The sequence below is a fragment of the Phalacrocorax aristotelis genome, chromosome 2 (genome assembly GCF_949628215.1).
Source record: "Phalacrocorax aristotelis chromosome 2, bGulAri2.1, whole genome shotgun sequence".
In the NCBI taxonomy this organism is placed as follows: Eukaryota; Metazoa; Chordata; class Aves; order Suliformes; family Phalacrocoracidae; genus Phalacrocorax; species Phalacrocorax aristotelis.
The window spans coordinates 20,275,793-20,288,257 of NC_134277.1; the positions used below are offsets into that span (position 1 = coordinate 20,275,793).

Here is a 12,465-nt window from a genome sequence, read left to right on the forward strand (position 1 = left end):
TCCGGCTACCCAACAGCCAAGGAAAAAGGATGGGACAGATAAGCAGGCTGTACCAGTACATCTTCACATGAAGACACAAGAAATAAATCTTCCCAGTCTAAGAAACTAGAACATAAAAGCTGTTATATCCTGTCATAGAATACTGGATAGATACCAAATAAAAATTGTCCCAACAAGTTTACATTTGCAGCATGGAAAAAAAAGGAAGCTGCATAATTCAATATTTTACAGTTTACAGAAAATGTAAAATGTTTTGACTCTCAATCAAATATTTTGGCTTTTTGCCATTTATCAAGTATTCTGCTGATATCACTTAAGACAATTTAATGACAACAAGAACGTTTACAGGAAGAAGCGATGCTGGCTTTCATTCACTGGGAAATCAACTTTGCCAGTGAAAAGTGACTTAAGTGTATACAAAAGATTTTACATGAGTATAAATATTATATTACACTGATGGAAGTGTACTTTAGTTTATGATATCCATTTAACATCAATGATGTTGTGTTGTAAAATAAATGTCAATGTACCTTGAAAAGTAAAGCCCTGTGATAGAATGTCCCCTTTTTGACTTTCCCGATAGGCACAACGTTGCATTTCAGTTCAAACTCTATTTCACTTATGTGAAGTTCCCAGTTGAAGTCATGTAGTTTGTCTCTTTCTATCGGGCCACCCATCTTGTCTGCAACAAACCTGTTCCAATTTATACCAGGATCAATGACATCTGTAATTCCTCTTGCATGTATCACAAAAATATAGCAAAATGAAATGTATACAAGCAATAAGTGAATGACATATAAGACTTTAACACTTCTGCTATGTTTGCTTTAATTATTTTACTTAGTAACTCCTATTTTAAATATGCTCCCTGTTAAATATCCGTAACCATAACTCAGGTGATTCACATTTGTCACAGACCTAAACCAAGGTGCAACAGCTGTCAGCAGAGATTCTGGAGAGGTCTAGTATAGACACAAAGTCCTCAGGGAAAATCACCAATAACAGTGTAATTACTGAGGAAATCGTTCAGAGCTAGTGTTCATCTTTACAGCTAACAGATTATGTGAGCTACGTTTTACAATCCCTAGCCTCTCCATTTGTATCAAATAATAATAAAGGTGTGAGAATATATATGACAAAAATAAAGCCATAGGTAATGATACCAACATAGTAAAGCAACTATATCCAGAACGGGTACTTCAGCTTCTGCATATGCTTTCTTATTCAGTGTTAGGTTTACAGTTGGACTCAATGATCTTAAAGGTCTTTTCCAGCTGAAATGATTCCATGCTTCTATGATTTTAGGATTATCTTGAAGCCAATATCTGGGCAGTGAGGGGCATGTATTTATCCATTTAAAAAGAATGGCTCAGTGAACGAAGCAGAAGATCAGAACTCACAATCTGTGCAAATGCTGCCATAATTATGTCTTTGGGGTGATTGTGCACTCACAAGATCAAGTCCCTGCCTCCTCATACACACACCTTCACCTCCCCTACGCATGGCCCCTGCACGTGAAGTTCCTCAAAGCGTCCTCAGCCACAGGCAAAAGTATTATTGAACATTCTCACTCTGGACAAGGTGGCGCAGAGCTGACATGGGAATCACAAGCCACTGCTTCGGACAGGGAGCTAAAATCTGCATCACCTCCTCTGCAGTAACTGTGAACAGGTTCTGTCCTCACAGTACATGCAAGGCAACCTCAAAAGCAGTATTTCTCAAAACTTAGGGCCTGAGGAAGTACTGTTGCAACAGCGTGGGTACAGGGAGTTATTGCTGAGCAGGCTAGACATGGTATCTTGAAGTTGCAAATTCCTGGATGGGTGAGCCTGTAGAACTGTGGGGCACCAGGCAGTCACTTGTGCTGCTTGTGCCTACAGCCAGCCCTCAGTAATGAAATCTTCTTGGGCCTACATGCACGCCACTCTCGTGCGCACACAAAGATGTACTGTGTTTGTTTAAAAGGAGAGAGCCAGCACTATTGCATGTTCCCTCATCTTCTCTGGCTCCCTCCCCGGTGAGCACAGCAGGAACTCTGCTCAAGCTGCCAGGCTGCCAAGGGCTGCTGCAGCTGCCTCCTCCTCCCCTTCCTATTCAGCACATACTATTCAGGCAGCTGCTTAAAATGGAACGTACACATAAAAATCCCCACAGAAAACATTCTACTTAAATTTCACGTGATTGTTTTGCTGGACTGTGTGTCTGCAAGTACTTCATTGGTGTGTTTGAAGAGTGGTTTTGAAAGAGCGTTTTATGGATTCCACCTTGAGGAAGGCAGCATGATTTATACACAGCTGGATAGTTAAGGATGAATATCTGCCCTGTCACTTTTTGCAATCAACAGAAAAGTCATTCCTCATATCACATTAGACCACTTCATTAAAAATGAGAGTTAGTAGAAGAAACAAGTTTAGTGAGACTCAGCGGGATCTGACGCCAAACTCTCCAGATTCAGGAGGTAGCCAGGAAACTGCTAAGATAGTAAAGGTTAAACTAAGGAGAAGATGAAAGCAGACACACTGCTTGGAGATGACAGTGATTGGTGCCCAGGCTGAGTAGTCAGTGTAACTAATGAATCACACATTGATAACAACAGTCTGTACATGCACCATTTCAATATTCTGGCACTATTAAATCATCAGGATGTTAATTACAGCAGCACCTAAGAACTACACTCAAAAAGTCTCATGTTTTTGGCTCTATAGGAAAACAAAACACATGAGAGTTTCTGTCCCAAGGGGTTTCCAAACGAACTAGGCAAGAGAGATTGTAAGAGAAAGGACAGACACGATATGTGTAAGTTGCAACAGTCTCAGTATTAGGCTAGGGTTTTAGCCTGCGCATTTAGGCTCTACAGCACCTCGGTCTCTCCTGTTCCTTGGTGATATAGATGCTATATGCAGCTGATGTGTTCATTGGAAAGGACCAGTACAGATATATAAATGGGAAAAAACCTGAAATTGTCCATATGAATATTTTCAAAATGAGAAATTTGTACCCTTTTAATGCAAGTGATATTTTATTTTTTAAAAAGTAAACTAATTACAACAAAATTATAAACAAATTATAAAATCTAGAATTATGTCAAAACCCTGGACTAAAGCTGGTGTGGATTCCAATTAAAGATGGAAAAAATAAAAAATTTGGAAAAGCTGTCCTTGGATGAGAAAACCATTATTTTACCAGTTCAACTTATTTGCATTATTTATGGAAACACAATTGGGTACTCACTGTGCAAGAGCCACAACCTGTTCCCGGGTAGTAGTTAGTGGTAGAATTGTTTTTGAAACATCATTAATGTAATCCAGTAAAATGAAGTCAGCTGGTCGTAGCCAATGTGAATTTTCTAGGTTTATTTCATCCTGGACTTTAGATACAATCTGCATAACTTCTTTCATTTTTTCCTCTTCTTTTTTCCCCTTCCCTTTCCTTACACAGAAAACAATATGCACTTATTTAGAATACTGTCATCTCTACAGTCCAAATTCTGATATAGTAGTTCTCTAACAGGACATTTTAGACAAACTGATTTTGGGGGAAAGGTAGGGGAAATCTTTTCTCTATAATGAATAGTCCAAAAACCACAAAGCTGTAGAGAATATTTGTGGAACATGCCCTCAGGAGATGGTTAGGAACCAAATAACACTAGCTCCATATTAATATTCCTGTAAATTCTCATTTTATGTTTGTCTATGGCTCTGATATGCTTTTCCCATATATGGATTATCCAGGGGACAAGACACCTATGTACAGCTACGTAATAATAACAAGAAGTTTCTAGGGACTATATAGCAAACATTTTTAGACAGTTGCAGCTTGGTTGCATATGGTCATGAATTAAAAATCATGAACTCCCATGAGTTTTTACTCAATAGAAATTTGAACTTCAAATAAAGGAACAAATGGTATCAAAATCATGGGTCCTTGACAGGACATGCCAAGCAGTAGTCTCTGTAGTTGCAAATCCACATACTTCAAGCGTTATACAAACTACAACACGGTTTGTCACACAAAGATTTTGTAAGACATCTGTTTTTGCTGACTTCTTTCATTGTACATGCTACATTTTCACTAATGTTCAGAATCTGAAAAATGACTGTGATCCTGGACAGGCATCATAAGCTCCTAGCAGAGGTATAAATGAACTGCTTGTTCGTCTTAGATAGAATACTGTGCATTTCACAAGTTATGCAGCAACTATAAAATCCATATCTTACCCGAGGTATTGTTAAGATCTATACAATCAGCCAGTTTAGGATTTTTCATTTGTGGGAACACACGGGACTTGTCTTTTGTAAGCATTATGTCTTTTTTCAGCATAGGTCCTGAATAATTCTAATGTGGAATATGACAAAATTTTTTCCCTTTGTTTAAAAGTTCTGGCTTATTTTTTAAAATCTATACTATCTGTGGCATTCTTGGAAGGAAAAAAAAAAGAAATAAAGGATTACTAGAGTACGTGGCTCCAGGGCACACTATCATTACTGTATGCTTTTCAAATTATTCTTATAATTTTTAGTGAACAGCATTCTTAAGGTGGAAGGCATTGGACAAATCAGAAGGGCATATACCATTATCAGTAGTCTAATTCAAGCAATTTGTCTTTGGAATACTTTGCAAACTTTTCTTTTACCTATTGAAATTTATCATATTCACAAAAAGCCCTTTTCATAGATTTCATAAAGCACTTTTTTTTAGAAGGATAACCAATTAAGATTTAATCTTCAAATTATAGAAAGTTCACTACCCTCTTTCTGGTTATTAATTACAGTTATACTTGAAAAAAGCAGACAAACAGTTTTCTTTATCTAATGTGACCCTATTTAACTATAGCCAGGGGACCTTACAACGCTAGATTAAACAGCCACCTTCTTCTCCATTTATACACTTAAGATTATGGTTAAGAACACCGTGTTTAAAAAAAAATAACCTGAATTATTCCCACCTCTCTGGTGTCTGACTCAGGGGGTTTTCAAAACAACAATTTCTACAAATGGTATAATTCTTTTTCCTTGACAATTTTCTCTCTTTGTGCCCTACTATTCCCTTCTATTCTCCCAGTACTTTCTTTTCCATATAAAAGGTGCACCGCTAAATTAAAGCGCTATAGCAGGAGAATTTGTTCCCTTTTTCTATCTGCTCAAATGACTTTTGAATCACTCTTATCCTCCTCCTTTCCAGTTTTCAGGAAGAAAAGACCTGAGAAGGATGGGTTTGAACAATGGTTTGTTTGGGGTTTTGCTGCTTCTTATTTCTTTGAGGTGTGACTGTGTTCTTTTTCTTGGTGGAATGGCTGATATAAGGTTGTCCCTACTCCTCAACTCTTCAGTTCGCCATGACTCTCTAATATTTATCTCATAAGGAACTATGGAGTTGCTTTCTTACAGATCAGTGCTATGAAGTAATCACTAACCTTTGCAATAGACTTCTGCTATCTTTTTCCTAGCCTCTTTTTTATCCCTGCTTTATTTACCAATGGGAATTATGACATCAGAAAAAAAAAATCACTCCCCTTTCCCAAAGCTGTGGTACTACACGCGAGACATTCTTGCTGCAAATGCAGAGGAACACTGCAAAGGAGAACTCATGGCAGTTAATAGCCTCCAAGCTGTTTCAGATTCCTGTTGCAACTTCAGTACAGAAGTCCAAAGGGTCATCAGAGAGTCAGTGTGAGGAGGAAGGCAGCCCTTACAATATCCTGCCACCAAAAGACATCCATAACACCTGTTTTCTTCCTTTTTGCATAGCTTAATGCCTTGGCTGTCTTTAGAAAGGGAGTAAATGAGCATTGGCAAGTATTTCCTTAAATGCTGTACTGGAACATAGCATGGAATAAATGTGCATTTATCAGTCTACATTAAATATTATCTTTTAGCCCAGTCAATGTGTATATCAGATATGCAACTGTTTGATCAAAAATGTTTCTATCTGTCTATGCAAATATATGTCAAACTATCAACTAGGCACTTCCTCTACATCTAATTCAAACACTTCCAGCAGACAATTAAACTGCCCTTTCTCTTAGCTTTCAACTATGGTTTATATAAAGTAGTATCACTTTTTCAAAACAATGGCTTTAAACTGTGGTCAGTAGTACTTTGCAAAACAATGATGAACAGAAACATATGATCAAAGGAAAAACATACTTAGGAAGAAAGCCTAAGCATGTTTGAGACTTGGAGTCAGATACTGACCTTCAAAAGTAACTCCCATATATCTCACAAATTAATAATAATAATGAAGTATGAATTATGGATTCAAAATGAATGACAATGGGGCTATAAATCATACAACTTGATCATGACATTCAAAAGCAATTATTTTGTACTTGAAGAAAGAAGTCTTTGTATCCCTGCAAGTTTACTATGGGAAATTGAACAAGGTATTTGTTTTTTCCTAAAGAAAATTTTGTGCTTTCCAAAAGTGTTATGACTGCTAACAGAGCAGTGTGTGATTGACATAAATTACATTAAAAAGCAACTATCCAAGGGTATCCTCATCTCACGCTGTAATAAACAAACTTCTTGCCAGAACAGGTCTCTAAGCACTGCACAGCTGCTTGAGACTATGGAACATGGTCTATGACTCTAGAGCTCTAGAGCATCTTCTGAGATGTAGGAGTCCCCCACTGGCGCAGAGCAAACATAACTGGGGCTCAATATATTCCCTTGCCTCCTACCCCTTTTTTGTAAACTGACATACTGGTGGTGGGCCATGACCAAAGCATGCTGGGCAGCAGGAGGACCTGGTAAATGAGCAGAAGCTAGCATAGGCCTGGTAGGACACTCAGGATGTAGTATCTACTCTTTTGCATCCTGAAACAGGAACCTTCCACAATGTGATTCGTATGATCCATTTCAGGTATCTACTACAAAATGCTTTAAACTGAAACGTCTGCCTTGTAAGTCAATAATTTTCGGACAGACTTATCTTACAGTTCGGGTCCTGATTTAAGTCAGAACCTCAATCCTTCACAGTCAGTAGCTATTATCTGTCAACAATTTGCATGCCAGTTCTAAACAAACTGATAGACGTATAATTCAAAGTATAATACCTTAAGCCTTTTTCTCTAGTGCTGCTTTTGCTCAGTGAAGACCGTCGTCCAGGTAACTCCTGCTTTTCCTCTATTGGGGATACCGCTGAACTGTTGAGATCACAAAGCAGGTCCCATTTTTCTCTTGATTTCATCTCTCAAGCACACACAGATACATACATACATACACAGAAATATATAAGCAGCCTAAGACATCAACCATTATCCCTATCAATAAACTGCCTGTATAGACAGTAGCATATGATAGTTCATGGATGAGCTCCAAGCTAAAAATCGCAAACATAGTATCTCAGTTCCTACAACAGATGCTCCATCTCTCCCTTCTTTTCAAACCCTGCAGAGCTTAGCATTTTGTAGTGCCCACCACTGACTAGAATTAACAGCCCTGAGGCATGGCTAAGGCCCCCTACACCATAAAATAAGGAATATAACGAAGTCAGGATTGGAACCCACAGAAACCAGCATAATAAATGGTCAGCTCACTAAGTTAGCTAACAGAAAAGTCAAGGAGAGTTGTAGGCTATATCACATTCCTAGCAATGGCTAGACACCATCCCACTGATGGCAAGGAGGCTCTATTTGGACTGGTTTTGGAATCGTGAACATTCCCCTGGAATTAGGCATGTACACCTGCCTTCTCTGAAAGGCACTATAGTGGTCATGATTGTGCTGCTGTTTTACATACAGAGTTACTGGTTCAGTTGGGAGACAGTGGTTCAGTTTTCTTCCACAGAAACAAACTAAGGGTTAAGCATTTTGTATTAAAAATAATGAAGACCAGGACTAGAACTTAGGTCTCAACTCTCTCAGATAAGTGGCCTAACAGCTGAAGTAGAAAGCTCTGTTCATTATGCCTCTTCATTAGTAAACATTTATAACGAACCAGAATAAGACTGCTAAACCCCAAATATCATGTGATCAGCTATCTGCAGGTGGGAGGAGCAGGCTCACATCCTCTTTCTGTAAAAGAAATTAATTTTCCACAACAAGGTTAGAGATTCTGACCAACTTTGTATAAGCAGACAAGCCCACCAGGTCAGTTCCGCTGAAAGGAGTGCAGGACTGTACCTAGTGTATGGTATGGATCAGAGGGAGCCCTGCAAGAGCTAGGCATTTTTAGGTTTGTTGCTGTCAAAACTAGGACAGTTCTGAGCACACCCTTCTCAGCTTTTAGCCATCCATGGAATTTCACTAGCATAAATTTAATCTAGAAATAAGGATGCATGTAGGCAGTGTAGGAACTTTCATGGGTCTAGGTTCTAAATCAAGAAAGAGCTGCTTCTACCCCAGTTTTCCTGTGTCTTGGTTGTCAAGCTGTAAAATAACAGCATTTCACTGCCTCCTAGGGATATTGAAAGGAAAAACAGCCAAATAAATGGCAAATGTTCAAATACAGCATGAAGAAGGAGGATAAATAATTACTAAGATCGACAAAGGAAGATTACTGCAATTAAGAGGTGAAAGAAAGACTCCAAAAACATTTTTAACATTGTATCTGAGCATTTGTAATGTGTTAGAAAATCTTCTATAACCATTTTCAGTCAGAATTCTACTTCTAATGTTAAGAGAGCAATGACAGAGCATTGACAAGTAAATCTTTAGACCATACCTTGCTTTTTCTCTACTGCTTTTTCTTGAAATAGAAGGTGACAAGATAGTCTGTTCATAAGATGAATCTTGTGCCTTTTCCTCTACTGCAAGGACACTGAAACAGAACAAGATATTTTTTCATATTATTTGCAGAGATAGTATTGACATGTTAAGCTATGAAAATGGAGTTCTGATTTTAAAGGACAGTTAATATATTCATAGGAAGTACATAAGTGGAAGACATAAAATAATCACTAATAAACCGGATACTGATTCAGGGACCAAAAATGAAGTACGGAATACCAAATGATGGACATGAGTAACTGGTGAGTAAGACTGCTGCCAAGGTGCAAAGGCAAGAAGCTGTATCAAAGTCAAAGAAAGAAAACATGATAGTTAAAGACAACTCTAGGGATCAACAAAGAGCATGGAAGTTTAATTTCTCATAGATATTCTCAGACATCTTTATGGTGTCATATACAAGCTTAAAAGGGAAGCTAATGATACTGTAAACCAAATAAGTGATGTGTTGACAGAGAAGAAGGTTTTGGACTTGCAAAATATTGGTAGAGCATTCTTTGATCTGTGAGACTGTTTACAGGAAATGACTCCCAGTTAAACAAGCCCAATACCAACTTCCTGCATTCAAATCTACGATGATTTGTTAGGCTGGCTTCAACTTAAACAGAGAAGAAATGGACGCAGGTTCTTTATCAAGCCTGAAAGCTTGATGCTTGGCTTTGTCCTGCCTCTTGGGATGTTGTACTTAAAATTCCACGCATTTGTCTGTACAAGATTATCAAATCATAGGTTTCATTGCTGCATGTTGACATTCAGCTTAGATGACATAATTATTATGGCAGATGACAAGCTTTGTTGTAACTAATAAAACACAGGGTGTCCCACCATCAGGAAGGGTGTTAAATGAATGAGTCTTAACGGCTAAGTTAAAAAAAAGCAACTCAACTGAATAAATCTTTTCCGACTAGAGGGAAGAGAAGTTATTTTCCAAATTATTATTTTATAAAATACAAATCTTTTGCCTTCTAGTACATAAAGCATTATGCTGAGATCTCTCTATTTTATGTATGTGTCTACGTATATACTATGTAGTTTGTACTGGAAACAGTGGAAACAGTGGAAAAGATGAGCTATTGCAATAAATGTTGGTAGATCAAACATGACTCACTCTTCTCGTGGTTTAGCATTAATGAAGATTATGGCACGACGGTCAGTAAGCTTTTGCATACTCAGTTCCTCCAATGATAAAAATTTCACTCCAGGTTTTACCTACAAGAAAATTAGAATAAAAGAGAAGGTGTCCTGTTCAGTTAAAGATGAAGAGAAGAAAATACTTAAAACATACCTAAAGAGTAATTTAAAATTCCTAATCTTTAACAGAAGACATACATAAGAACTTGTAAAGCCATTGAAAATATGTGAAAGTGGTTTAATCTTCATTTGCATTTTCTTAATAAATTTTCTTAGAAAAGATTGTTTATAAATAATTTAACTTGTATTTATTGTTACTATGTCATTCCAAGCAGTTCTAGAATAAGGAAATGCTCCAGCCTCCAAAGGCTTTACAATATAGGACAGAATTTTCAAAAGGAACCAAGTGCTTTAGGAGGAGGTATTTCACTAATTTCAGTAAGACTGGTATTCCTAATTCATTTGGGCATTTTGAAGAGTCCTCCTCAGATGTAAACTGAACAGAGCACTAACAAGTGATACATAGTGGAGTCATTCTGTTTATGTAAACAGTGCTTTGTGAGAGGAAGGGTCACGACCAAGGTAAAAACATGAACTCTCTCTTTCTTTAACAAACAAACAAAAAGTCCATAGGTCATTCAGTGTCAGGTTAGTATTAAGTATACTGCAGGGAAAGAGACCAGGAGAACTGAGGTCTGAGAAAGGATCTGGAAAAGCACTAGGAGCTGCACAGCTTACATAGGATTGGGAAGAAGAGTGCACTGGGGAATAGCATGAAGATGATGAGATTTCATCCATGAAGAAAGACAATCAAAATAAATTAGTATAAAAGCTGGGAAACTTCAGGACAAGAAACCAAAGTATTTTACAGAGCCAGATTCTGGCTTTTGTTGTAGTATTCTTACTTTTTCTAATCAAGAAGAAAATTCTACTCTTTCTAAGCAGAGTAATGTATTTAAAGTAGCTTACCTGGCCACAGTCGTAGAATCCATCAGTAATGATGTTACTTGATGACAAATATCCCATCTGGCTGTACTTTTGGGGAAGATTGTTATCAAGTAGCTTTTCTAGAGCAGCTTCACTAAAGTTACTTTTGCGCCCTGCTGATAGATTAATTTCTTCTAGGATGTCTAAAGCACTGTTAAACACAATACAAGGCTAATTCATCATTAAATACCAATTAATTGTTATTATATAATTCAGAGTTAGATTTCAGCATTGCAAAGGCCAAGACAGATTTATTTCCAGGTGTTAGTCTGGTGCCACCTGGGCCAGCAAGGAGCTGGCTGTGATGCACAGAATTCTTTCTCTAGGGGAGGAAAATGCCTTGCAGTGCTTAAAAGCAAAAAGCAATTCCTTTAGGCAGTTAAACAGTTACATAAAGAAATGTTGACAGAAGGATGTTACGTACCACAGAGAACTTGAGAAAAAGGATGTAAAAGCAGAGTAAAAGGAATAATGTTCAGAGCTGACCATATGAAAGAGTTTGGGGAATCTCTCTCTCTCTATCTCCCCCCCACCAACTTGCAATGCAATTTGCAGATTCCGTTACAAAATGTGTGAATCCTTCTGGTTTAGGACTGTTACTGTGTGTGTGGAGGGATAGTTGGCAGAGATTTGCAAAACATGCATGAGCATGGTAACACAAGCAGTTGTGTCAGCATTACCAGGTGCAGGACTTTTGCATCATGGAGGTAGAAACACATAATCATGTGGGGACACGGAGGAACAGGAATTCAACTTAAGCTGGTTTTGGTGCTGAAACCCACATACTGATAACTTCTGACCCAAGAAGCTTAGGAAAAGGTCACTAAGAAAAATGAAGCTGAATCAGGAGAACATAACATAGTGCAGTTTTGGAACTGTTTAGGAATGAAAACAACAGGGAAAAAAAAAGGGAGATATATTCGTGTGTGTGTATGTGTATATTCAGATTTATATCTCTGTGTGTCTATACACACATGCAGACATTCTTCGCATCCTAAGGAATCAGTTTTTTATATACATATAATGAATTCCACATTTAAGCTGCCCATTTCTCTCTGTGAACTACACAGGGAGCCTCAGCTGTGGACGTTTACAATGTAGACTTCTGAAGGTACATCAGATGGATTCCAGAGAACAAGTTTTTCAGGCAAGGCAAATGACAACCTTCTCTTTTAGAAGACAGCAATGGGAGAAAATAGTGGAACAGCAGTACAGGCTATTTGTCACACAGCATACTGCAACAAAGTCATGTAACCAGCAAGTAATACAGAGAAGAATTTTAAAGGGGAAAATGAGTAAGAAAAGCCTAAAGAGTAGAGCAGCGTCAAAGACAGATGACATTACAGGCACAATGGCACATTATCCTCATGTGGAGGAAAGACAAGCCAAAAAGGGAAAAATAGGGCTGCACCAAAAATTCTGCAAAGACCCAAAAGCCAAAAAAGTACTAATACAGAAACAGAAACACTGACACTTCCAACAGGGAAGAAAAAGTAAGGGAAAAACCCAAAAGACCCACAGGCAAAGTGAGATGCAACTATGCAGGGACTGAAACAAAAATAAATGTTTCTTATGCTGCGAGTCAGAGAGGAAAATGTAGGCCTGTTACTCAATGTGGGAAG

General features: G+C 37.9%; 1 protein-coding gene across 1 annotated transcript in view; it reads right to left on the reverse strand.

The window, feature by feature from the left end:
* Positions 1–12,465, reverse strand: part of ARMC3 (armadillo repeat containing 3) — a 60,622-nt gene that overhangs the window by 2,218 nt on the left and 45,939 nt on the right. The window contains exons 14-19 of the mRNA XM_075082662.1: positions 10,826–10,994; positions 9,834–9,934; positions 8,664–8,759; positions 7,055–7,144; positions 3,232–3,429; positions 531–693 (exon numbers count right to left, since the gene is read on the reverse strand). Of these exons, the coding sequence (XP_074938763.1) occupies positions 531–693; positions 3,232–3,429; positions 7,055–7,144; positions 8,664–8,759; positions 9,834–9,934; positions 10,826–10,994 (817 nt within the window). The remainder of the gene's footprint in view (positions 1–530; positions 694–3,231; positions 3,430–7,054; positions 7,145–8,663; positions 8,760–9,833; positions 9,935–10,825; positions 10,995–12,465) is intronic.